At 51.4% G+C, this 22,862-nt stretch overlaps 1 protein-coding gene across 1 annotated transcript in view; it reads left to right on the top strand.

Moving 5' to 3' along the window:
- mapkbp1 (mitogen-activated protein kinase binding protein 1) overlaps window positions 1–22,283 on the top strand; it is a gene marked incomplete at both ends in the record, with an annotated part of 38,113 nt that extends 15,830 nt beyond the window's left edge. The window contains 26 exons of the mRNA XM_084438453.1: window positions 285–422; window positions 828–1,010; window positions 1,279–1,296; window positions 3,419–3,579; window positions 5,086–5,275; window positions 5,433–5,570; window positions 5,837–6,024; window positions 7,644–7,735; window positions 10,899–11,024; window positions 11,124–11,194; window positions 12,378–12,499; window positions 13,897–13,972; window positions 14,130–14,241; window positions 14,706–14,769; window positions 14,930–15,052; window positions 15,170–15,324; window positions 15,691–15,746; window positions 16,027–16,320; window positions 16,475–16,596; window positions 17,403–17,548; window positions 17,648–17,827; window positions 18,207–18,306; window positions 18,514–18,923; window positions 19,209–20,078; window positions 20,668–20,753; window positions 22,020–22,283. Coding sequence (XP_084294579.1) covers window positions 285–422; window positions 828–1,010; window positions 1,279–1,296; window positions 3,419–3,579; window positions 5,086–5,275; window positions 5,433–5,570; window positions 5,837–6,024; window positions 7,644–7,735; window positions 10,899–11,024; window positions 11,124–11,194; window positions 12,378–12,499; window positions 13,897–13,972; window positions 14,130–14,241; window positions 14,706–14,769; window positions 14,930–15,052; window positions 15,170–15,324; window positions 15,691–15,746; window positions 16,027–16,320; window positions 16,475–16,596; window positions 17,403–17,548; window positions 17,648–17,827; window positions 18,207–18,306; window positions 18,514–18,923; window positions 19,209–20,078; window positions 20,668–20,753; window positions 22,020–22,283 — 4,485 coding nt within the window. The remainder of the gene's footprint in view (window positions 1–284; window positions 423–827; window positions 1,011–1,278; window positions 1,297–3,418; window positions 3,580–5,085; window positions 5,276–5,432; window positions 5,571–5,836; window positions 6,025–7,643; window positions 7,736–10,898; window positions 11,025–11,123; window positions 11,195–12,377; window positions 12,500–13,896; window positions 13,973–14,129; window positions 14,242–14,705; window positions 14,770–14,929; window positions 15,053–15,169; window positions 15,325–15,690; window positions 15,747–16,026; window positions 16,321–16,474; window positions 16,597–17,402; window positions 17,549–17,647; window positions 17,828–18,206; window positions 18,307–18,513; window positions 18,924–19,208; window positions 20,079–20,667; window positions 20,754–22,019) is intronic.
- Between the last annotated feature and the right edge of the window lie 579 nt (window positions 22,284–22,862).

The raw sequence follows: 22,862 nt of genomic DNA, 5'->3' as shown, positions 1-22,862 counted from the left end.
TGGTTTTATCTTTTGCTATTGGAATTCAGCAGTGAAATCGCTGACGGTATGAAGGAGTGTTTGTACAGTATCTGTTGGTTTTGGGTAGTGGGTAGGCTATCTGAAGCGGGAACCCAAAGGCAAGATCTGAAACTCTTAAGTGCAAAAGGGGTGGGTGCTGTCAGACAGGATGGATGCTGCTTTCCTCAACAACTGTTTATTATATAAATCAGACAGACTTGTTTAGTTTGTTTGTTTGTGTTTATTTATGTTGATCTCTGGTTGTGCTTGTGTGTGCCTGTCAGAAAAACGTGGTGGTGGCTGCCAACAAGGTGTCCAGCAAGGTGACGGCCGTGTCCTTCTCAGACGACTCCTCCTACTTCGTCACGGCAGGAAACCGACACGTCAAGTTCTGGTACCTGGACCACACCAAGTCCTCCAAGGTAACCCTCCGTCCATCTGTCCATCCATCTGTCCATCCCTCCCCCTCCATACCTCCTGCCATCCCTCTAATCCCACCTCTCCATCCCTCCCTCCCTCCATCTGTCCACCCCTCCCTCCATACCTCCTTCCGTCCCTCTAATTCCATCTCTCCATCCATCTCTCCATTCCTCCCTCCATACCTCCTTCCATCCATCTAATTCACCTTTTCATCCCTTCCTCCATCCATCTCTCCATCCTTATATCTATCCCTCCCACTCTATACCTCCTTCCATCCCTCTCATCCCACCTCTCCATCCCTTCCGCCATCCTTCCCTCTTTCTTTCTCTCTCTCCTTCTTCTCTCGCTCATCTCTCTCTCCCCTCTTTCTCTCTCTCTCTCTCTCCTCCCTCCCTCCCTCCCTCCAGCTAAACGCTACCGTTCCCCTGCTGGGTCGCTCGGGGCTGCTCGGCGAGCTCAGGAACAACTTCTTCAGCGACGTGTCGTGTGGGCGGGGCCGCAAGGCCAACAGCACCTTCTGCATCACCTCCTCCGGGCTCCTCTGCGAGTTCAACGACAAGCGGCTGCTGGACAAGTGGGTGGAGCTACAGGTGAGTCCGAGAGAGATGCGTAGAGACTCCAGGCCGAGAACGCCCCGCCCCTGAGGGGATCAGTAAAGTTCATTGTATGGTTTCCTATCAGCTTGCGTTGTCCTGCTGCAGTATCTGTCCTCTTAACCACTAGCGTCCGACTCTAAACTGTCTTCATGGAGATGTATTGTAGCGCTACTGAAGTACAGAGGAGTAAACCGCTCTCATCACACTTCCTGTTCTAATACTCCTTCCTCTATTCTGCTTCCTGTTACCTGACTGAGTCCAGAAAAGCGACGGTATCACAGTAAGTCAGCCAGCCAGTCGCCATGTCTCCACTACAGCGGCCCGCCCCTCACTCTCATCTATCATCCCATTGGATGATCCCGCACTGAGCACTGCTGTCAATCATGCCCGCCTGTCCTCCCTACTGGCCGTGTGACTGTGGTCCTGGTGGTCCTCATCATCATCATGCTGGGTCGTCTCTGCTCACAGCTCAGACATCATCACACATGGCTCCAAATAGTTTTTGAAATCCTTTTTCTGTGCATGATTGGCACAAGAGAACAAACCCCACCCACCTGACACACCAGGCAGCGCCAAGCAGACCCCAAAGTGATCAACCCAGATCACATCAACCAGCTCGGCTCTCTCCCAGGGTACACATCTACTCTACTCTCTCACACTGCTGAGCCAGGCCAGACTGAGCCAGACCAGACTGAGCCAAACTGAGCCAGACCAGACTGAGCGGATCTGCTCAGTTTATCTATATACAGCGGGCTCCGAACCCACAACCTTCCATTCTCAGGGAGGGCACTCCAACCAGAAGACCTCTGAGCCGGTCCACCTCAGCCCTGAAGGGGCTCATGGCCACTGCTGCTGTAGAGTGGGGGGAGGGAGAGAGAGGGGGAGAGAGGGAGGTGGAGAGAGACAGAGGGAGGTGGAGAGAGAGAGAGGGGGAGAGAGGGAGGTGGAGAGAGAGAGAGGGGGAGAAAAGTTGCACAAGCATCCTTGTGTAGAAGCTCTGAGAGTGGGTGTGAAAAAAGATGGAGAAAAAAAAAGAGGAGAGACTGAGTGATGGAGAGAAAGAGGAGGGGGAGCCAGAGGGATGGAGGGAGTAGGATAAAAAGAGAGAGGATAGGAATAGGAAGAGGAATGGAGAGCTGTGTGACAGAGAGAGGGGGAGAGGAAGAGAGAGAAGAGGGGGAGAGAGGAAGACAATGCAAGCTCTTGTGTGAACGCCGATCTATTCCACCATCACATTCCACCCTCCTGAGAGTCCGATTATCACTCTGCCCATCTGATCACACACACACACACACACACACACACACACACACACACACACACACACACACACACACACACACACACAGTACACTCACGGCTCAGCCTGTACACAGTTGTTGTATGTTCTCTGTTTATTTGTTGACTTGTGTTTGATGAACAAGCTGCATGTTTCGACTGCCGTTGCCCCTGACTGAAATGGGCTTCATATCTTGTGTGCTGCTACAGACCAGAGTGTCTTCTCCATCCCTCCCTCAGTGAACACAACACTCTCCTGCTTCCACGGACCTCATGCCTATAGACTGTCTCTCTGTCTGTCTGTCTGTCTGTCTGTGGTGTGGTTTCCGGGGTCTTCTCCGCCGATATCACAGTTCCATCACAGGCAGAGCGGACAGACCTCGGCGTGCCTCTGGTAACCAGAGCCTAAAGAGGAATGCGTGAAACATTCAAGTCAACTTACTGGTTTGAGAGCGAAACCGCGAATCCCTCGGCCAGGTCCAGACGGACAGGCTGCGTGGCGCGCCGAATCACGGTGTTACAAACACTCACTTGGTCTTCTTCCGTCACATCTGCAAATCCAAATTCGATTTAGCTGTGCACTGAAGCGTTTGTGATCGATAGATATCACCTCCCCATGTCCTCCCACTGGTCTACAATTCTGCACATCATCCAACCATGACATCTTTGCTTCTGTAACGGTGTCCTCGGCATACCGTAGTGCAGTGTCTCTGTTGGCGCTGCGCTCTGCTGTTCCAGCGTCACATGTTAGCTGCTCTGGACGTCTGTGTGTCAGGGTCTTTTGTGCGTCAGCCAGAGAGAGGAGGCTGTGTGTGTGGGGGTGTGGGTGTGTGTGTGTAGGTTGTGAATGTGTGACCAGGCAGGCCATCTCTCACGCCTCACTGGTCCAGGCCTGACACACACACACATACACACACACACACACACACACCTTCCAGGCCCAGACAATCATGTCGTAATACATTTATCCTCCATTTTCATGATCGGGGCTTGTCCACAGATTGAAAATAATGTCATGCCTTCTATCCTCTCATCTCCCCCTCCTCCTTTCCCCCTCCTCCCCTCTCCTCCTCTCCTCTCCTCTCCTCTCCTCTCCTCTCCTCTCCTCTCCTCCTCCTCTCCAGACCAGCCAGGCCACATCCCTGTCGGTGACCGAGGAGCTGATCTTCTGTGGCTGCGCTGACGGGACGGTTCGGGCCTTCAGCCCCGTCAACCTCCACTTCATCTGCACTCTGCCCAGACCGCACTGCCTGGGCACGGACATCGCCAGTCTGGTGGAGGCCAGGTCAGCCTCCTGCACACCCACGCACACACACGCACGTATGCACGCACGCACTCACTCACACACACTCTCTCTCTCACACACACACACACCACATGCACATGCCTACACACACACACCACACGCGCGTGCCTACACACACACAGTCAGTAATCCCTTCCACTCTCAAACTCTACTTTGACTGAACTCCTATCATGTACAGTATACAGGGAAAATCAGATAAAGTGTAACTGGTGTCTTTGTGTCAGTAGAGTACAGTGGTGTATTGACCATTTCATGGAATATTCATATTCGAAACAATAACACCACAGTTTACAGAGCAGTTTACTTGGACCAAGAAGTCATTGCCCTAGTGACCGAAAGTTCCATTGAAAGGGTCTACTGTCTATACTGTTTGGTGTGTGTGTGTGTGTGTGTGTGTGTGTGTGTGTGTGTGTGTGTGTGTGTGTGTGTGTGTGTGTGTGTGTGTGTGTGCGTGCGTGCGTGCGCGCGCGCGTGCGCGCGTAGGCTGTCTGCTGACTGTCTCTCATACATGCAACATCACTCATATGTAAATGTCCCGTGATCAACGACAGACCTCTTTTTCTCATTTCCTCTCGTTTCCTCCAGAAGCACGTGGGCCCAGCTGGAGATAGCTGGCCCAGTGCCACCTGCTTTATATTCCCCCTCACCCTTGGTAAATGGTGGTGTTGTCAGTGTGACGGAAAGGAATTCTCCTTCATAAATATGTACAGAGAGCTGTGGAATGTTGCTTATGTCCTCTGTCTGAGGACAGAGGCAGGATGGTATGCCAGCTGTTTCTTTGGTGGGGTCATCATGGCACACACACCCACTCACCCACACAAACACGCTACATGCTACAAACATGGCACAAGAACGCTACGCACATGATTAGTCAGCTTATCCAATTCAACATCAGGCCTGTTTGTTCCCAGATCGAAACTAAAACAGAGTTAGTAGAAGTACAAGACGGAGACCTGGATATTGGATGTTAGATCTATAGCGAGAGTTTACGCCTAGAAATTAGTACAGTAGCTGTTTCATTCATGCATTCCTGTTGGATGAAGCTATCCTGAGTACTGTTAATAACTTCAGTCTGGTCTTCAGGGTCTGTTGACCGCTGGCCTGCATATGGACACTTCTCTGTGGAAAAGTGATGATTTTTTCCCCCCCCAGCAGGCAGACATTCCTCTTCCCGGGAGGCACATAACAGTCCTCCTCGCCAACGTTTCCGGAAACCGGCCGCTGCCGTTAAATCACCTGTGAAATGACGCCAGCTGGTAGCTCCCACAGTCCGCTTAACCGGAAAAAAAGAATAAAAGAATGCTTTCTCTCTCTATCCTAACCCTTCCATGTAGGATGAGAGTGAACCAACACAGCAACCACGAGAGCCAACGCAACAGAAGTCATCCGAGAATTAAAACTATTAACTTGCCCATGGATTTGTTAAAATTTTTCTCCTCTCTCTCTCTCTCTCTCTCTCTCTCTCTCCCTCCCCTCTCCCCACAGCCACCTCTTCTCCCACAAGGCCGACGCCCGCTACCCCGACACAGTGGCGGTGACCTACGACCCCTGCAGCCGCTGGCTGTCCTGCGTCTACAACGACCACAGCCTCTACGTGTGGGACGCCCGTGACCTGCGCAAAGTGGGCAAGGTCTACTCTGCCCTCTACCACTCCGCCTGCGTGTGGAGCACCGAGGTGAGGCTGGACACACAGCGGGGGAAAGGAGGGATAGGAGGGAAGGAGGGAGGAAAGAGTGACAGAGGGATAGGAGGGAAGGGGGGAGCGAAACATGGAAGACATATTGCGAGTGTCTGATAAGGGCAGTGATGTTGTGGTCCCCCCCCCTCCCCAGGTGTACCCAGAAGGCCAAGGGGGGGAGCAGCCCTGCCTGCCTCCCGGGTCCTTCCTCAGCTGCTCCTCAGACAACACCATCCGCCTCTGGAACACCGATGCACACAGCACCACGCTCAGCCGCAACGTCATCAGCAACGTGAGACACACACACTCACAACACAACACACACACACACACACACACACACATACACATACAGTACACAACAGAGCACCACGCTCAGCCGCAACGTCATCAGCAACGTGAGACACACACACTTACAACACAACACACACATATGCACACTGTAAACGCACACTCTCCATACACCTGCTGTTTATACTGTACACACACATACACACACACCTCCTACCCAACCTTAATAGATGAACCTGTCCCTCTGCCTGTGTGTCGGTCCTGCAGGACCTGCAGAAGATCATCTACATGGACAACAACACGGCGGGCCTGCTGGACACGGAGTGTGTGGGCACGGCCAACACGGAGAAGACCCCCGCGGACCACGCCTCCGACACGCGCCCCGGCATCAGGACCCTGGCGCTCAGCCCCGACGGACAGCACCTGGCCTCGGGGGACCGCAACGGAATGCTCAGGTGAGGAGGACGACGAGAGGGAGGAGGAGGAGGAGGGTGATGGTGGTGATGATGATGGTGACAGTAGTGAGGATGGTAGCTATGGTGATTGTTATGATGTTGATGGTGATGATGGTGTTGTTGATGAAGATGATGATGATGACGATGATGGTGTTGATGATGAAGAAGTTGAAGGTAGTGTTGATGATGATGATGATGATGACGGTAGTGTTGATGATGATGATGATGATGACGGTAGTGTTGTTGATGATGATGGTGATGATGATGATGATGATAGTGACAGTAGTGATGATGGTAGCTATGGTGATTGTTATGATGTTGATGGTGATGATGATGATGATGATGATGATGATAACGATGATGATGAAGATGAAGGTAGTGTTGATGACGATGATGATGGTGTTGTTGATATTGATGATAATGAGTATTGATGATGAAGATGAAGGTAATGTTGATGATGATGATGATGGTAGTGTTGATGATGATGGTCTTGACGATGATGATGATGATGATGATGGTGACTGTAGTGATGATGGTAACTTGTTGTGATTGTTTTGATTTTGTTGATGGGGATGATGATGATGATGACGGCAGTGTTGATGATGATGATGGAGGTAGTGTTGCTGATGATGATGGCGGTAGTGTTGTTGATGATGATGATGATGATGATGATGGTGTTGACGACGATGATGATGATGATAGTGACATTAGTGATGATGGTAGCTATGGTGATTGTTAGGATGTTGATGATGATGCTGATGATGGTGTTGATGATGTAGATGAAGGTAGTGTTGATGATGATGATGAAGACGGTAGTGTTGTTGATGGTGATGGTGATGGTGATGGTGATGATGATGGTGATGACGGTAGTGATGGTGGTACACTTGTGTTGGGTAACATCCATGTGATACAGCATGTTAAGTGGATATTGTGTAGTAGGCATGTGTACCCTGAGGTCAGGGGTCCCCTCTCTCTCTCTCAGCACCTTCTGCTCTAATTGAATTCTGCTAATTGGGCCTCTGAGGAGCAGTGGTCAGGTTGTTAGAGCTGAAGGCCCCAGAGACTCACTCAGGTCCAGTCAGGCTCCAGCTCAGCAAGCATCTTTACACATGGCCAGAGAAACACAGCATAGGCTTGCCTGGGCTATGCTAAGCTGGGCTGGGCTGGGCTGGGCTGAGCTGGGCTGGGCTGGATAGGCTAGGTTGGGTTGGGCTGGGCTGGGCTGGGCTGGGCTGGGCTGGGCTAGGCTGGGCTGGGCTAGGCTAGGCTAGGCTAGGCTAGGCTAGGCTAGGCTAGGCTAGGCTAGGCTAGGCTAAGCTAAGCTAAGCTAGGTTGGCCAGGGCTGGGCTGACATGCAGGAGGACTGAAGGAAGGGCAGCTGTGTGTCAGCACTGCAGCAGCCCCCACTGAGGCCCTGGGGTAGCCTATCATCATAATCAACCAGAGCACTGTAGCAGCACACTAAGCAAAAGCAGGTTTGGTCTAGGGGGAGAGGAGGGGCCTTCATGTCTCAGGCAGAGTTCACATGGAACACCAAACCTCCATTACGTGAACCATAAGAGCTGTGTGTGCATGTGTGTGTTTATGTATGTGTGTGTGTGTGTGTGTGTGTATTCCAGGATCCATGAGCTGGAGAGCATGGAGGAGATACTGAACGTCCAGGCCCACGACTCTGAGATCCTGTGTCTGGAGTACTCCAAACCTGAGACTGGTGAGTAGGGATGGAGAGAGAGAGAGAGGGTGGGAGGGAGGGAGGGAGGAGGAGGTGGTGGAGTTTTGGGACTATAGTCCTTTGGGTCTATTCCATGGCAGCCTGGTAGTGCTACTAGTGTGCGTGCTAGCTCCAGATGGTGGCCACATGCTCGCCCACCTCCCTCCCACCGGCTGCACGGTCCCCTCTCCTCTGGGCCTGCAGGAGGCCGACCAGGGCTGGGCTCAAACGGAAGTCCTAGACAAACTATGAACCAGCTCCGTGCTAATCTCACACGCCAGATGGTTTGTTTGTTTCACACAACCATCTGGGAAAGCTCTGTTGGAAACTGTTTGGGAAAGGGCAGGCACTTAAAAAAAAATAATACAGGCAGGTGATTGGATGAACTATCTGACGGTCTTCTCGCTCATATCTAATTCGTCATATCTAAACCACACCCGTAGCTGCTTGTAATTCCCAGCTCACCGATTGGCCCGGACAAATTTTATTCGGGCCCAGACGGATCTCTATGGAGCTTTTCCAGACTGATCTGCGGAGAGAAACAGAATGTGAGCTTGTGAGATTAGGATGGTCTCACGAGGCTAGCTCCACACTGGAATTAACTTTTCTCTAATGAACCCCATCAAGTCGCAGGGTCTAATAAGGAGACCGAGAGCAAAATGAGAAACTCAAAAACAATTACCGGAGCCAGCGTGTGGTAGTCTGTGCCATGTAGGCCATCAAGATGGGATTTACCAGGATGGTTGGAGTGGAGTGGCACGTACTGGGATAGAGAGGCAGAACATCTGCTGCACTGGTGGAGGAGGGGGGGGGGACTCACCCTGGCACCAGTCCCTGTAGACCATCCCTCAAACTACCCAGCCCCCGGGGGCAGCACATCTGTTGGGGCGTCTTGAGGGGGTGTTGAGGGGTGGGTGGAGGGAGGTTGTGACTGGTGATATTTAGAGCAGCGTTCCTGTCCTCACATATTAACACCTCTAGGGTGCTAATAATCCACAGTGATCCTAGACATTGTTCTGTATGGCTTCTAAAACTCACACACACAAAAAAACACACACACAAACAAACATGTGCACGCACACACTCACACACACACACACATTGTAGTTCCGGGACCATCTGCTCCCCTTCAGAAGAGGTGCTGGTTCAGCAGAGACAAGGTGCTCTTTTCTCCTCTCCTCTTTTTTTATATTTTCTTCTCTTCTCTCCTCTTCTCTCCTCTCCTCCTCTCTCCTCTCCTCTCCTCTCCTCTCCTCTCCTCTCCTCTCCTCTCCTCTCCTCTCCTCTCCTCTCCTCTCCTCTCCTCTCCTCTCCTCTCCTCTCCTCTCCTCTCCTCTCCTCTCCTCTCCTCTCCTCTCCTCTCCTCTCCTCTTCTTTCTCTCCTGCAGTGATGAATTGGCTCTCAGGCATAATCAGGTCTATGTGGAGAGTCCATATTAATTGGACTCGTATTTCAGCAGTGATATCCACAAGAACTGCCTGTTCAGCTGTAATGCAATCCCATCTAATCCGGGCGACTTAATGTAATGAGACTGTGAACAGTTGCTGGAGGGATACTGCAGTGAATTCCCTCCCAAGGGGCCAGGCTGCGATTTACTTCCTGAATCGACCCCTTTTGACATGCGCAGTTGTGCTTTTCTCAGACCCCGCCGCGTTCACGAACAGTTTGCACCATGCAATTATTATTTGCATCATTTTTTTATTACTTAACAATGCTAATGCAGGGACACGCAATACAGCGGGGAGAGCAGTGAACGCACATTAAAAATACACATCCACAACGTGTAAACTTCGTGGACGCGGCCAGATCAACAAATCACGTGGTTAAAACATAAGAAAAGCACAACTGCGCATGCCTGTGACGCGAGAAAACACAACTGCACATGTCAAAAGGGGTCGGTGGCCCTGTTCAAAAAGCTTCACTCTCAAGAACGAGGTGTCAACGTAGTCACCGCATCCAGTTCTATTAATACATCCATGATTCCGTCACGCAAGCAGACACACCGCTTTCTACTTCCTGTCTGGTTCATGTGTGTATTTCCCAGAGGCTTTTGAGGGGAGTTGGCGTTCCTCCTGACTGGAGGCCGGGGGGGGGGGGGGGGGGGGGGGGGGTTTGGTGTCCATCTGTGGCAGTCCTCTCATAGGAGGATTGTGATTGGCTCGGTATGGCCTACCAGCCGCACTGGGCCGCATCCCAATACTCTCAGATGGCTTCTTCCCTCCAGTCTCCCTCTTCCTCGTCTGCTCCAGTCCTAATGGCAGTGAGTGGTTCAATCAATCAAAGCTTTATTTGTATAGCGCATTTCATACCCAGAGGCAACACAATGCACTTTACAGAGAACAAGGGAGATGGGCATACGACCCACCCCTACATATTCCAGAGGGAAGCAAAAAAACAGTATCACCCGGGGGCCAGATAAGTGAGCTGTAAAAATTCTTCCCTGACCCCTCTCAACAAGGCGATCAAGCAAGCTCCTGGAGTATGTTTGTCTACTGTCTAAGAACATTTATAAAGCAATCAATTACATTAAATTACATTTTCAGAGTAAGAGAGGCTAAAAACATCATAGGAGAGACATGGCAAACACTGGTGTATGTCTGTGTGTGCGTGAATGTGCCTGGGCCCAGATAGATGGTTGACAGAGCAGTTGACACATAGACAACTGACAATGTGTCTGGGGGGGGGTCACTTAAGACTACTGACAATCTGTCTGCCTGTTTTGCTCCAGTGAGTCTAGGGTGTTAATGTGTGAGTGAGCAGCAGCCCAAACAGGTTTTGTACTCCGCTCTCCCCCCTCAGCTCAGCTGGAGGCTGCATGCCAGCAGAAACATCACAGAGGGTCTGCTGTTCTAATGAGACACTTTTATTACCACAGAGATGGAGAGCAGGTGGGGGGGAGGGGGAGTGGGGTGGGGGGTCCTGGAGTGTAGTGTAATTGGCTTAAGTATACAACCTGTGTGTGTGTATGTGTTTTGGGGTACAGGTTATGTCTAGAATATGTGGTCATGTGTGTATCTACCCGTGTGTGTGTGTGTACTGTATGTGTACACTATATGTGTTTTAGGATAATATGTATATATCGTGTGGTCATGTGTGTATCTACGTGTGTGTGTGTGTGTGTGTGTGTGTGTGTGTGTGTGTGTGTGTGTGTGTGTGTGTCAGGTATGAAGCTGCTAGCCACGGCCAGTCGAGACCGTCTGATCCATGTGTTGGACGCGGCGCAGGATTACAGCCTTTTGCAGACGCTGGACGAACACTCCTCCTCCATCACCGCTGTACGCTTCGCTGGTGAGACACACACACACACAGGCGCAGACACAGAAAATACCACCTTCTTACTTGTATAAAGTGTGTCTGCCTGGTTGTTGTCGTTGTTGACCTTTTCAGCCAATGAGGGCAAGGTGAGGATGATCAGCTGTGGAGCCGATAAGAGCATCTACTTCCGCACGGCACAGAAGGTAAACACCCCCACAGTGCTGCTAGCTAACACACACGCACACACACACACACACACATACACACATTCTCTCTCTCTCTCACCCTGCCAAACTCGAACTTGTGTAATACTAGCTCGTATAGCGCTAGCTCTTGCTTAGGATGAGATCTGACTTCACAAACAAGCCTGTGTAGGTCCTCATTAATGCTGCACCTCATCTGGAATCCATGCAGAGCTAAGACCCAAGCTTTACATGCTGCTGCTCACCTCATAAATCATCTGGACAGGCTGTGTGTGTGTGTGTGTGTCTGTGACTTGTAAAGAGAATACTAAGGCACTCTCCACAGATACTTTTGCAGTATCAAGGCTACAGTAAAGAAATCCTGCTGACCAAAATGTGGTTAACATAACATGATTAATGTTCTTCTTGAAGCCATCAGCATCCTAGTGTGACATCACTCTCTATTTTGTATGATTTTATACATTCAAATATTTCTATATTGCAATGGTGAATTGAGAGGGATCAGTGAATGAGCTCCTCCGAAAACCGCGTCTCTCTAGGCCACGGTTTGGCTGTGCTACATCATTTCAAAAGCATACCCACAAACCGTGAGTGTGAAGCTGACCAAATTTTCCCTGGCCGGTGGAATTTTCCCTCGTTGCTGGCTCGTTGCTGGCTCGTTGCTGGCTTGCATCACAAAAGTTACATACTGTAGCTTTAACACGGCTTGACTTCCACCCATAGTCTCTTGCACACCTGAATCATATCTCAGTGACAGGTGCGTAGGCGGAGTACATACCTACATGTACTATGAGGAAACAGGAACACCCGCACACTTGTCTTCACTTGTTCAACAAAATCCCATTTAATGTAATACAACGTTTCAGTATAATGTAATACAACGTTTCAGTTCATGACCTTCTTCAGGTAGGTTATATTATAGCAGGACCTAATTAACAGGAGATTGGAGAGTCCTGTCCTGCCCAGCCCTGTCCAGTTGTCATTGGTCTAACATGGTAGCCAATAGCCTTGGATGATAGATGATGGTGGAACGTGCTGGATCCTGTCTACTGGGTGACAGAGAGACTGCTCTAACCGAGGGGAATCTCATAATACACTCTACTGAAGTGACAGCTCTGATGTGGGTGAAAGGTCCAGTGTGGATGTGTCAGCGAGCGATCTCATGGTTTTCTGGTTCTCTTAGACAGAGGAGGGGACGGAGTTCACACGCACGCACCACATCGTACGCAAGACCACGCTCTACGACATGGACATTGACCCCACCAGGAAGTACGCTGCTATTGGCTGTCAGGACCGTAGCATCAGGTGGGCACGTGTTTACTGTTGTTGTTTGTTGCCCCTGTTGTGTGTGTGTACAGTATTGTGATCCTCGCCACTTAGTAATCCAGCAGACTGTGTAGTCGTGTCATGACTGGTGGATTAGAGCTCAAGGGGGGTGGATGTACAGCAAGGTGGGATTAAACTGGATTATGAGCCTGCAGGGGCAGGTTACGATCATAAGAGGTTGAACATGCTGTTGACCACGTGTCTGGCCTGACAGCAGCAACACTACCTACTCTACTCTGCTCCACTCTACTCTACTCCTCCCTACCCTATGCATACTCTTCCCTGATCTGATGCAATTTACTCTACTTTACTATAATATATACTATACTCTGCTCCAGCCTGGCTGTAAGTGGCCCCTCTCTGTGGACTATGGACTATTGAGGACTGCCAGACTGTGGCCCCCTAACCCCCCTTCCCTCAAGAGGCTTTTTGCTTTTTGCCAGGCCGCCTTTGTAAATAAGAACGTGTTCTTAAATGCCTGCCTGGTTAAATAAAGGTTAAATAAAAAATAAAAAAGTGCTTGTCATTGGTGTGTCAGTCTGTATCCTAGGTTGGAATGTCAGAAGTTGAGATGAAGCTGAACATGACTGTGGTATACATTGTCTGGTTTGGTCAACCTCTGCTGCATTGTTAGTGGAAACATCAGGAATGCGGCCCAATTTTATTACCGCCCAAATAGGGCTGTTCCTTCCCAGCTGTTAGTGCTGTTACACTACAAATAATCCCCCCCTCCACTCCTCTCCTTTCTCCCCTCCCCTCTCTCCTCTCTCTCCCCTCCTCTCCTCTCCTCTCCTCTCCTCTCCTCTCCTCTCCTCTCCTCTCCTCTCCTCTCCTCTCCTCTCCTCTCCTCTCCTCTCCTCTCCTCTCCTCTCCTCTCCTCTCCTCTCCTCTCCTCTCTCCCCTCCCCTCCCCTCCCCTCTCTCCTCTCCTCTGTTTCTCATGGTCAGTTAATTCCACGGCCTGTCCTTCTGTCCTTGGCTGTAGTTCAAAGGACCCCGTCAGGCTGTGTGTTTTCATTTCTCTCGTAGCAGAGTGGAAGAAAAGTGAATGGTTGACTGCTTACCTCGCCCTTCCTCACCCCCCTGCCCCTGGCCCTGCTGCTGCACGCTAGCTCCTTCCACAGTCGACTAGTGAGGCTGCTGTTAGACTACCCCCTGGTGGTCAGGAGAGGAATGTCACCCGGCACCGGCACTCTGACTGAGCTGGACATTCAGCACAGAGTTCGATTCAGCATAGAAATGTTCTGTATAGAACATGTTGAGATACATTCCGGTGTGTGTATACTGCTGTGTCTGTAGAGCCCCATATCCTGTCCACCCTGCCTGTTCTCGTTCTAACTGTGTCCTTCCTCCTCCTCTTCCTCCTCCTCCTCTCAGGATCTTCAACATCAGTAATGGGAAGCAGAAGAAGCTCTACAAGGGCTCTCAGGGAGAAGACGGCACTCTCATCAAGGTGGTAGCTTGTTCAATACTATAACCCAGGTCTGCCTTCATTTATATTTGGAATACTGATATTATGCTCTGTTAGTGTAGCTGTCTATAAGCTGTGTGTGTGTGTGTGTGTACGTGTGTGTGTGTGTGTGTGTGTGTGTGTGTGTGTGTGTGTCCAGGTCCAGACAGACCCCTCAGGGCTTTATGTCGCCACCAGCTGCTCAGACAAGAACATCAGCATCTTTGACTTCTACTCTGGAGAGTGTGTGGCCACCATGTTCGGACACTCCGGTAGGAACTGCCCCTCCCACTGACCCCTGACCCCTACCCGTTCTGTGTTTGAGGAGACGTTGAACGGATAGGACCGGAGAAAGCAGTAAGGCGTTCATTTCAGCCAAGCGAACAGAGAGAGAGATAAATAGACAGACAGACAGACGGACTGTCGACGGACGAACGGACGGACGGACGGACGGACGGACGGATAGATAGATACTGACTCACTCACTCACTCACTCACTCACTCACTCACTCACTCACTCACTCACTCACTCACTCACTCACACCCACTAGCAGGTTTGAATTAGAATCCTCATTGTTCTCAGCCAGGTAAAGCTTACAAAACACCTCTGTCGATTTGAGCAAACAGCCAGCAACGAAAGTCTGTACTGTGAGGCCGTGTGTCCTGGTATCAGATCCTCTCAGATCAGCTGTTTCTGATGGCCTGCTTCCTGTGTGCTTTCCTGTGTTCCTGACAGAGATTGTAACTGGGATGAAGTTCACCAACGACTGCAAACATCTCATCACCGTGTCTGGAGACAGGTACCGTATGTCTCTTCCATCTAGTCATGTGACAGTATTGTTCTGGAAAGTGTTGATTAGTGAGGGAATATACTGTACGTGGCTGTTATGCTATAATGATGTTTCTGTGTGTGTGTGTGTGTGTGTGTGTGTGTGTGTGTGTGTGTGTGTGTGTGTGTAGCTGTATCTTTGTGTGGCGTCTGAACCCGGAGCTGACCATCAGAATGAGACAGCGTCTGTCTGACCTCAAGCACAGCGGCAAGCCTGCGCAGAAGACCCCTCCTCACAAGCCATGCGCTCTCAGGTAGGGGAACACACACACACACACACACACACACATACTGTAAGTAGATTACAGGGTATGTGTGTTTGTACATACTGTAAGTAGATTATATATATGTGTGTGCGTGTGTGTATGCAGCTCCAGGAGGGAGGTCCACAGTGCTCCAGCCATCGTCACCATGTCGTCTGACAGCGACAAAGAGCTGGAGGAAGAGGAGGGGATAGAGGAGGAGGAAGAGGAAGAGCTGATATCTCCTTATATGGTTTCTGGCTGCAGTCCAGGGGAGGAGACAGGTCAGTGGCCTATGATGTATGGCTAGCACACTACCATACCAGGTACAGTAGGATGTATGGCTAGAACACTACCATGCTAGGTAGGATGAATGGTTAATACTCTACCCTGCGACTGTAGGTAGGATGTATGGCTAGTACACTACTACTGTATTAGTACTATTACTATACAGTAGGATGCATGGCTTACACACTACTATGCTAGGTAGGATGTGTGGCTAACACACTACTATGCTAGATAGGATGTATGGCTAGTACACTGCTATGCTAACTAGGATGCATGGCTAGCACATTGCTACCTCTAAGACGTGCACTATGACTGCAGTTCTCCTTGACATTGAGATGGAATGTTATTGGGTTTTTTCCCAGACACTTCTGATGAGAAGTACAACTCTCTCAACTGCCACCGTAGAGAGGTCAAGAAGGTCAGTAACCCCAACGCCCTCTAGTCCAGCATCTCCTCAGACAACACAGAGAGAACCCCACCCCCATCCCTCTATCTCGGTCCCTTGTTTCCTCTGTCCTTGTTCCCCTTCCCATCTGTCCTTCCCTGCTACCTTCCCCCTCTCTCTCCATCTCTCTCCCCTCTCTCTGCTGCTGCGGAATCCTCAGTGACCAGGCGTGCCAGACGCCAGGTTGACATCAGAGCAGGGGGTTCCCCCTCCACCGTACCAGACGTCTTAAGGCTCTGCTTCTGTCCCGCAGGAGGGCTCCGCCGGGCGCCGCTCCAACGCGGACGGACAGAGTGGTGGCGGCGGCCGGCGGCCTCGTCGCCGCTGGTCCCGGCGGACAGGCACCACGGACCTGATGGTCAAGTCCATGCTGGACCTGAGGCAGCTGCAGTCCTTCTCCCTGCAGGACCCCTCCTCGGCGGGCCTCTCCACCGCCGCCGCCATCACCACCTCCGTGTCCCCCAGGAAAGGCCAGCCCGCCGAGCCCAGCAGAGAGCTCCCAGACCTGGGCAGCACCGTCAGCCTGCACACCCTCTCCGCTGCCTGGGTGAATACCACCACACAGACCAGCTACTGCAGCAGCAGGGGCACACACCTGACAGTACTCAGAATTTACAGTAGAATCTCTTTAACAGCTCTGTGTGTGTGTGTGTGTGTGTGTGTGTGTGTGTGTGTGTGTGTGTCCTGCTGTCTCCTGGCAGCGTGAGGATGGGAGGTGGCAGCAGAGACCAGACTTCATCATGCTGTCCCCCCAGACCCCTGACACCGAGGGTGCTGTACTCTACCCTGACGCCTTCGAGGACAGGGTCAGCCTGGCCGGCAGGTACAGTACACCTAGACTGTATACCAGTATACTTCTGATAGACTGTATACCAGTACAGCACTGACAGACTGTATACCAGTATACCACTGACAGACTGTTTACTAGTATACAGTACCACTGACAGACTGTATACGAGTATACCACTGTTAGACTGTATACGAGTACACCACTGTTAGGCTGCAGGCATGGAGGATATCGTGAACCCATAATCGAGTCCGACCGACTCTCTCCTCTTCAGCCTCTAAATAGGCTACAGCCAGAGCAATCTTTCTACTTTTTTGACATGACAGTAAAAGCCAAAAAGTTGCGAAGTGCAAGTAAATAATGTAACGGTTGGTTACAAGATAAAACGTAAGGTACAATGTATCGAACTTGGGTAGAGTCAAGAATGTTGTTATGGAAACGAAATACACATCTCTTTTTCAACACAAAATCCACTCTGGGTAACTTATCCGCTACATAAAATATCCGCAGTGTGCACACAGCCTTAGACTGTATACCAGTATACCACCGTTAGACTGTATACCAGTATACTACTGATAGACTGTATACCAGTATACTACCGATGGACTGTATACCAGACTGTATACCAGTACACCACTGATAAACGGTATACCAGTATACCACTGATGGACTGTATACCAGTATACCACTGATAGATGGTATACCACCACTGATAGACTGTCTACCAGTACACCACTAATAGACTGTATACCAATACACCACTGATAGACTGTATACCAGTACACCACTGATAGACTGGATACCAGTACACCACTGATAGACTGAGTGTGTGTGTTCCTCAGTGAGTACCAGGTGAAGGAGCTGCCCCACGGTCCCCTGGGGAGGAGTGTGAGGGGGGGGCAGGGCCAGGACAAACACAGCCCAGACAGCGCCTGCTCTCTGGACTACAGCAGCCGGCTCTCCAGCCCTGACCAGCCTCCAGGAGAGGGTGAGACACACACACACACACACACACACAGTTTTAGATGTAGCTCATTTGGTATATATTGTATTTTGTTGTGTGTGTGTGCGCGTGTGTGTGTGCCAGACTCAGAACCCACTGAGCCCCTCAGTGTGGACGGCAACTCCTCAGAGCTGGACATGGAGGAGCTGGAGGGGGAGGAGGAGGACGGGGGGGAGGCCGTATCGACCTCTGTTCCCCAGACCCCGGACCAGGAGGCCTTCCTCAAACAGCACTTTGGCACCCTGGCGGACCTCAACAGCACAGGTCAGACCAGGCCAACGCTAGTATTTCAGCTAAAGTTTCAGCTGTCGCTTCTGTTTCAGAAGAGACATAAAGTGAGCTTGCGATATCAGAATGGTCTCACAAGGCTAACCTTCTCTAGTCCTTCCCAGATCAACTCTATCTGCTGCAAGCTTTTCATGTTTTCAGTTAAAAACTCATAGGTTCTGTATATTTGCTGTTGTTTGCTACTAGTTGGTCAGTTGGGGCCAGAGAGTATATCTCAATGAACACTACTATATTAAATATTCACACTTTTAAAATAATGTGTGAAAACGCTTTCCAAGTTTTATACAGTCACTACTACAGCATGCTGAAATTAAAATCTTGTCGTTCTTCATTATGGGATGCTATTTGTCACCAGGGAGCCCGACCAGAGTTGCCCAGAATTCCGTGGACAGTGTCAGCATGTCATCCAAGTTCCTGTCGCAGGGCCCCCAGGGCTCCCAGAGCTCCTCTGGCAGGTGGAGATCTAGAACGCCTCACACACTGTCAACCACACACACAGTAATGACCGGCTGTTCTCTGACTGGCTGTTAACTGACTGACTGTCAACCACATACATTCATGACCTGCTGTTCTCTGACTGGCTGTTTCCTGACAGGCTTTTTCCTGACCAGTTGTTCTCTGACTCAGCTGTTCTCTTACCTTGCCGTTCTCTCCTCCAGCAGATCGATGTTTCCGTTCCTGTCTAAGAGCAGCTCTGCTGGGGAGGGGAAGGTGGCCAGCAGGCTGGTCCGGCCCCTGGTCTCAGAGGTCCGACCCCTCATGGAACAGAACCAGGACCAGACCAAGATCCAAGCCTGGACCCAGGGCCAGGGCAGGGCCACTGAGGGCCACCTCCAGACCCAGACCCAGGTCCAGAGGAAGGGCTCGGAGGACAGGTGCCCCCCAGCAAGACTGGACGTGCCCCTCCCAGAGAAGACGGCCCCCCAGGCAGCACGCTGCTCCCCCCTGAAGAAGAAGAGCCTGGCAGTGGACCCCCGCAGGACGCTCGGCCCTGTAGCCAGGGCTGCTGCCTCCCACCTGGCCTCCTCAGGCCTCCGCAAGGCCCGGTCTGTCCACAACCTGCACACTGAGGGTGAGACACACATGCACACACATACAGCCTGTACACCGAGGGTGAGACACACATGCACGCGCACACACACACACACACACACACACACACACACACACACACACACACACACACAGCCTGTACACCGAGGGTGAGACGCACACACACACACACACAGCAACTCAGCCCTGGATAGACAAATTGTTGAGGTTCTCACAGCGTACTCCTACTCTCTCTCTCCCTCTCCCTCTCCTTCTCCCTCTCTCTCCCTCTCCCTCTCTCTCCCTCTGTCTGCTGTACCTCCAGGTCATTCCGTGTCTGAGGAGGCGGCCCCCATGCCCCAGCACAAGGCCACCGAGCGTCCCACCACCCTGCCCACCACCCCCCGCCGGCCCCTCCCCTCCACCCTCCTCCCCAGCAGCCCCACCTCACCGCAGCCCGCCACCACGCCGACACGCGTGGGTAGCGGCCTCCGGTCCCCCTCCTACATGAGCCCCACCACCAGCTCCATGGCCAAGATGTCCCGCTCCGTCTCCATGGGAGACGGCCTCAACATTCCCGATCCCTGCGAGGAGTCCGGCTCCTTGGAGTTACGCAGGAGCTCCGCCTCCTCCGCCTCCTCCGCCTGCCCTCAGGACAAACCATCACCTGCCACCTCCGCCACCACCCCTCCTCCCCCTGTGGGGAGCTCCGCCCCCTCCGGCCTGGCCACGCCCCAGTTGGCTGTCATCCCTACCCTCGTCAGCGGCCCGCCACCCGCTAATCCCGCCCCCTCCGCCAAGGGCCTGCAGGCCAAGCTGACCTGCAGCACGCGACCTCAGATCAGCCTGGACGTCGCCAAGCCCCTCCCAGACAAGCCCTCCCTCTCGTCCTTGTCCCCCAGCAGCAAGGCCCCCTCCTCCAGACCCCCCCCGACCTCCACCACGGCTCCGCCCTCCAGCAACGTCCAGCTGGTCACCGCTCTGCCCTCATCCGCCTGCCCTGTGGAGGAGGGCCCGGCTCGGAGCTCTGCGACGGAGCAGGGCTGTGGCCCCGCGGTGGAGCTGGGCCCCCAGGCCCCTGCAGTCAGCCCAAAGGAGCCCCTGGCGGAGGGTAGAGGGAGCCAGGGGGACAGCCCTGGGGCGGGGGAGGAGCGCAGCCCCGTCTACCTGCTGCCAGCTGGAGCCCAGGACTCAGGTTTGCTCCCGTGCCCTCCCTCCTTCATCCTGTCAGCTCTGCCTCTGTGTTCTGGTCTGAGTCTTTGCCCTGGTTTGGGTCCTGGTCCGGGTCCGAGTCTTTCTCCTGGTCCTGGTCCTGTTCTGGGTCTTTGTCCTGGTCTGGGTCCTGGTCTGTCCTTGTCCTTGTCCACTGAGCTCTGGTCCCTGTCTTCCTCCAACTCACTCTTCTCTTCACCTTCTCCATCCATTAACCAACACCTCCTGACCGGTGAGGCATCTCTCCATGTCTCTGTGGTGTGTGTGTCTCCGTGTCTCTCTCTCTCTCTCTCTCTCTCTCTCTCTCTCTCTCTCTCTCCTTCTGTCTCTCTTTCCATTAACATTTTCCCTCTGTGGCCTGGTCCTCTGTTTTGTTCTTCTCTTCTGTCTATATATCTCTAGTTTAGTTTATAGAGTACAGTATACTGCATAACAAGTCACTGAAATCATCACTCATAAAGGAGGTTACTAGTTCTGGATAGTGCTGTACCAGGACAGTTACAGTATAGGTTGGTCTGACCATGTCTCTGTCTGTCTGCCTCTCTGTCTGCCTGCTTGTCTGTCTGTCTCAGATGGTTCTCTGAGTGTGGAGTCGTGCAGGGCGGTGGCCAGCGAGCTACAGAGCACCTTAAAGAAGGCCACTCACTTCTACAGGATGGTGAGGCACACACACACAAGTTGGGTTTCCACCACACTGAAAAGTACCAACTCGACTCAACTCGCTTTTTGGGGTTTTCCACTGCGCTAAAGGCGAGTACAGCCGATTCGACTTGTTACTTTTTTCGGATCGCCGCCTCCGAAGTTCTGAGCGAGCTGAAGCGAGCTAGAAAGTGATGTGAAAACACTGCAGACTACTGATTGGTCAGGCAACGTGCAAAGTAAACTCAGCCACTTACTGGTGACTGTCCCACAAGGGGAAATTGCAACGTTACAACAGGAAAGTGGATAGAGTTTAAAAAAACAAAACAAACATTAAATAAAGAACGCATTAATAAAGATAAAAAATTCACAGAGTATTTTCAATCTGGCAGAATGTTCTTCTTTCTTGTCTAATTAGTGAATTATTAACAGCAGCACTGAGCGAGTGAGCTGTAGAGCTGCTGGTCTCAGCTAAAAACCACATACACTGTAGGCCTACGGGATGAAATTCACACTGGTTGAAATACTGTACTAACACTACACTGAAATAGAGAATGTACTTCTCCTTGCCATAGTAAATGTTATGATAATAACATTGCTGAACATGTCATTTGTATACCAGTTTCTCACGGTTTCCCTTATTAAGTATGTTCAACTGAGCAAGTAACGCATGTTCCTTTTGGTGAATTCTGGAGCTCCCGCTGACGTGGGAGGCGTGGGCCTGATCTCGGTACTACTGTGGGTGCGTTAAGTAGCTGAGCGCTCAGTGAGCGAATGCTCATTCTGAGCGCTGAGCGGTTTTTAAAACCACTTAACGGTCTGCTCTAACCGAGCGCTGAGTTGCTAGGAGACGAGAACTTTTCACCTGTTGTCAATGTGTGATTAGCGAGCAGCGTCCCAACGATTCCCAACCCAAAACGCGCCCCTGGTTTGTTTTTTTTTGCTCAGGTGATGATGATGATTATGACGTGGTGTTTGGCTCAAACAGATCATAGTTCAAAACTGCTCACTTGTGCTCTGAGCAGATCAGTCTGAGCGTAACTGAGCAACCCCTTAAGTGAATTCTGATCACTGAGCGCTCACTGAGCGCTCAGCTACTTAACGCACCCTGTATCTGCGGTGGAAAACAATGTGAAAAAAACAAAACGAACGACTAAAGCGAATAGAGTTTAGTCGAGTCAATTTGAGGTGGTACAATGCAGTGGAAATACGCCAACCCACACACACATACACACACACAGGTGAACATTGTGTGATTACCTTTGTCTCTCTCTGTGCCCTATAGGTGAGCAGCCCATCTGCAGAGTCCAATCAGGCACAGCGTGAGATGGCCAGGGTCTTATCAGAGGCCTTCAAGGCTGTGAGGGTGGAGCTGAACTCCCTCCCAGAGAGTGGGGCCAGCGTCAGCGCCGAGGAACCCTCAGGAAAGCTGTGCATGCTGGGTAGCGAAGCCGGGGTGGGAGAGGAGAGGACTCTGGCCCTACTGGAACAGTACTCCCAACTGTTGTTACAGGCTGTGGAGAAGAGGCTGGACAACAAGCTGTTCTAGAGCTGCTCTTCCTCATCCTCCTCCTCTTCCTCCCCAAGACTGCACCCACCTTCCTGGCAGATGAAGAATCTCAAGCCATTTTTTTGCAAGAATATCGGTCTACTGCGGGTTTCTTGTTTTTATGAATCTTTTTTTTTTTTTTTTTACATTGATTTACACAACAGATTAAAAAATGTACCTGTTATGAAGGATGCCTGTTGATGTTTTTTTTAGCAGTGTTTTTTTTTGTACATGTAAGGACTTGTATGTCTGCTGGACTCCATTGGCCCCGCTGTCCGTCTGCTGCAGGAGAGAGGAGCGCTGAGGATCCCCCTGGTGCCCCCCACTGGCCAACCATAACACTGACAGCACAGATTGAGATCCTCTCAGGACCAAACCTCTCTCAGCTCTTCATACAAACACCCACGCCCACACACACACACACACACACACTTCACTCTCTCTTTACCTCTCCTCACCCCATCACTAGACATTGTACCCAGCTACTTCAGCCTTCACTATGACTGTGTGACTGTTCCAGCTTTGGAGCTGGGGAGGCAGCTGGTCATTCCTGTGTGGCAGTACATACTCTCCATCACT

Source organism: Borostomias antarcticus, assembly GCF_949987555.1.
Source record: "Borostomias antarcticus genome assembly, chromosome: 5".
Lineage (NCBI taxonomy): Eukaryota > Metazoa > Chordata > Actinopteri > Stomiiformes > Stomiidae > Borostomias > Borostomias antarcticus.
The sequence above is the reverse complement of the archived record's forward strand: the minus strand, read 5'-3'. Positions and strand labels throughout refer to the sequence as shown.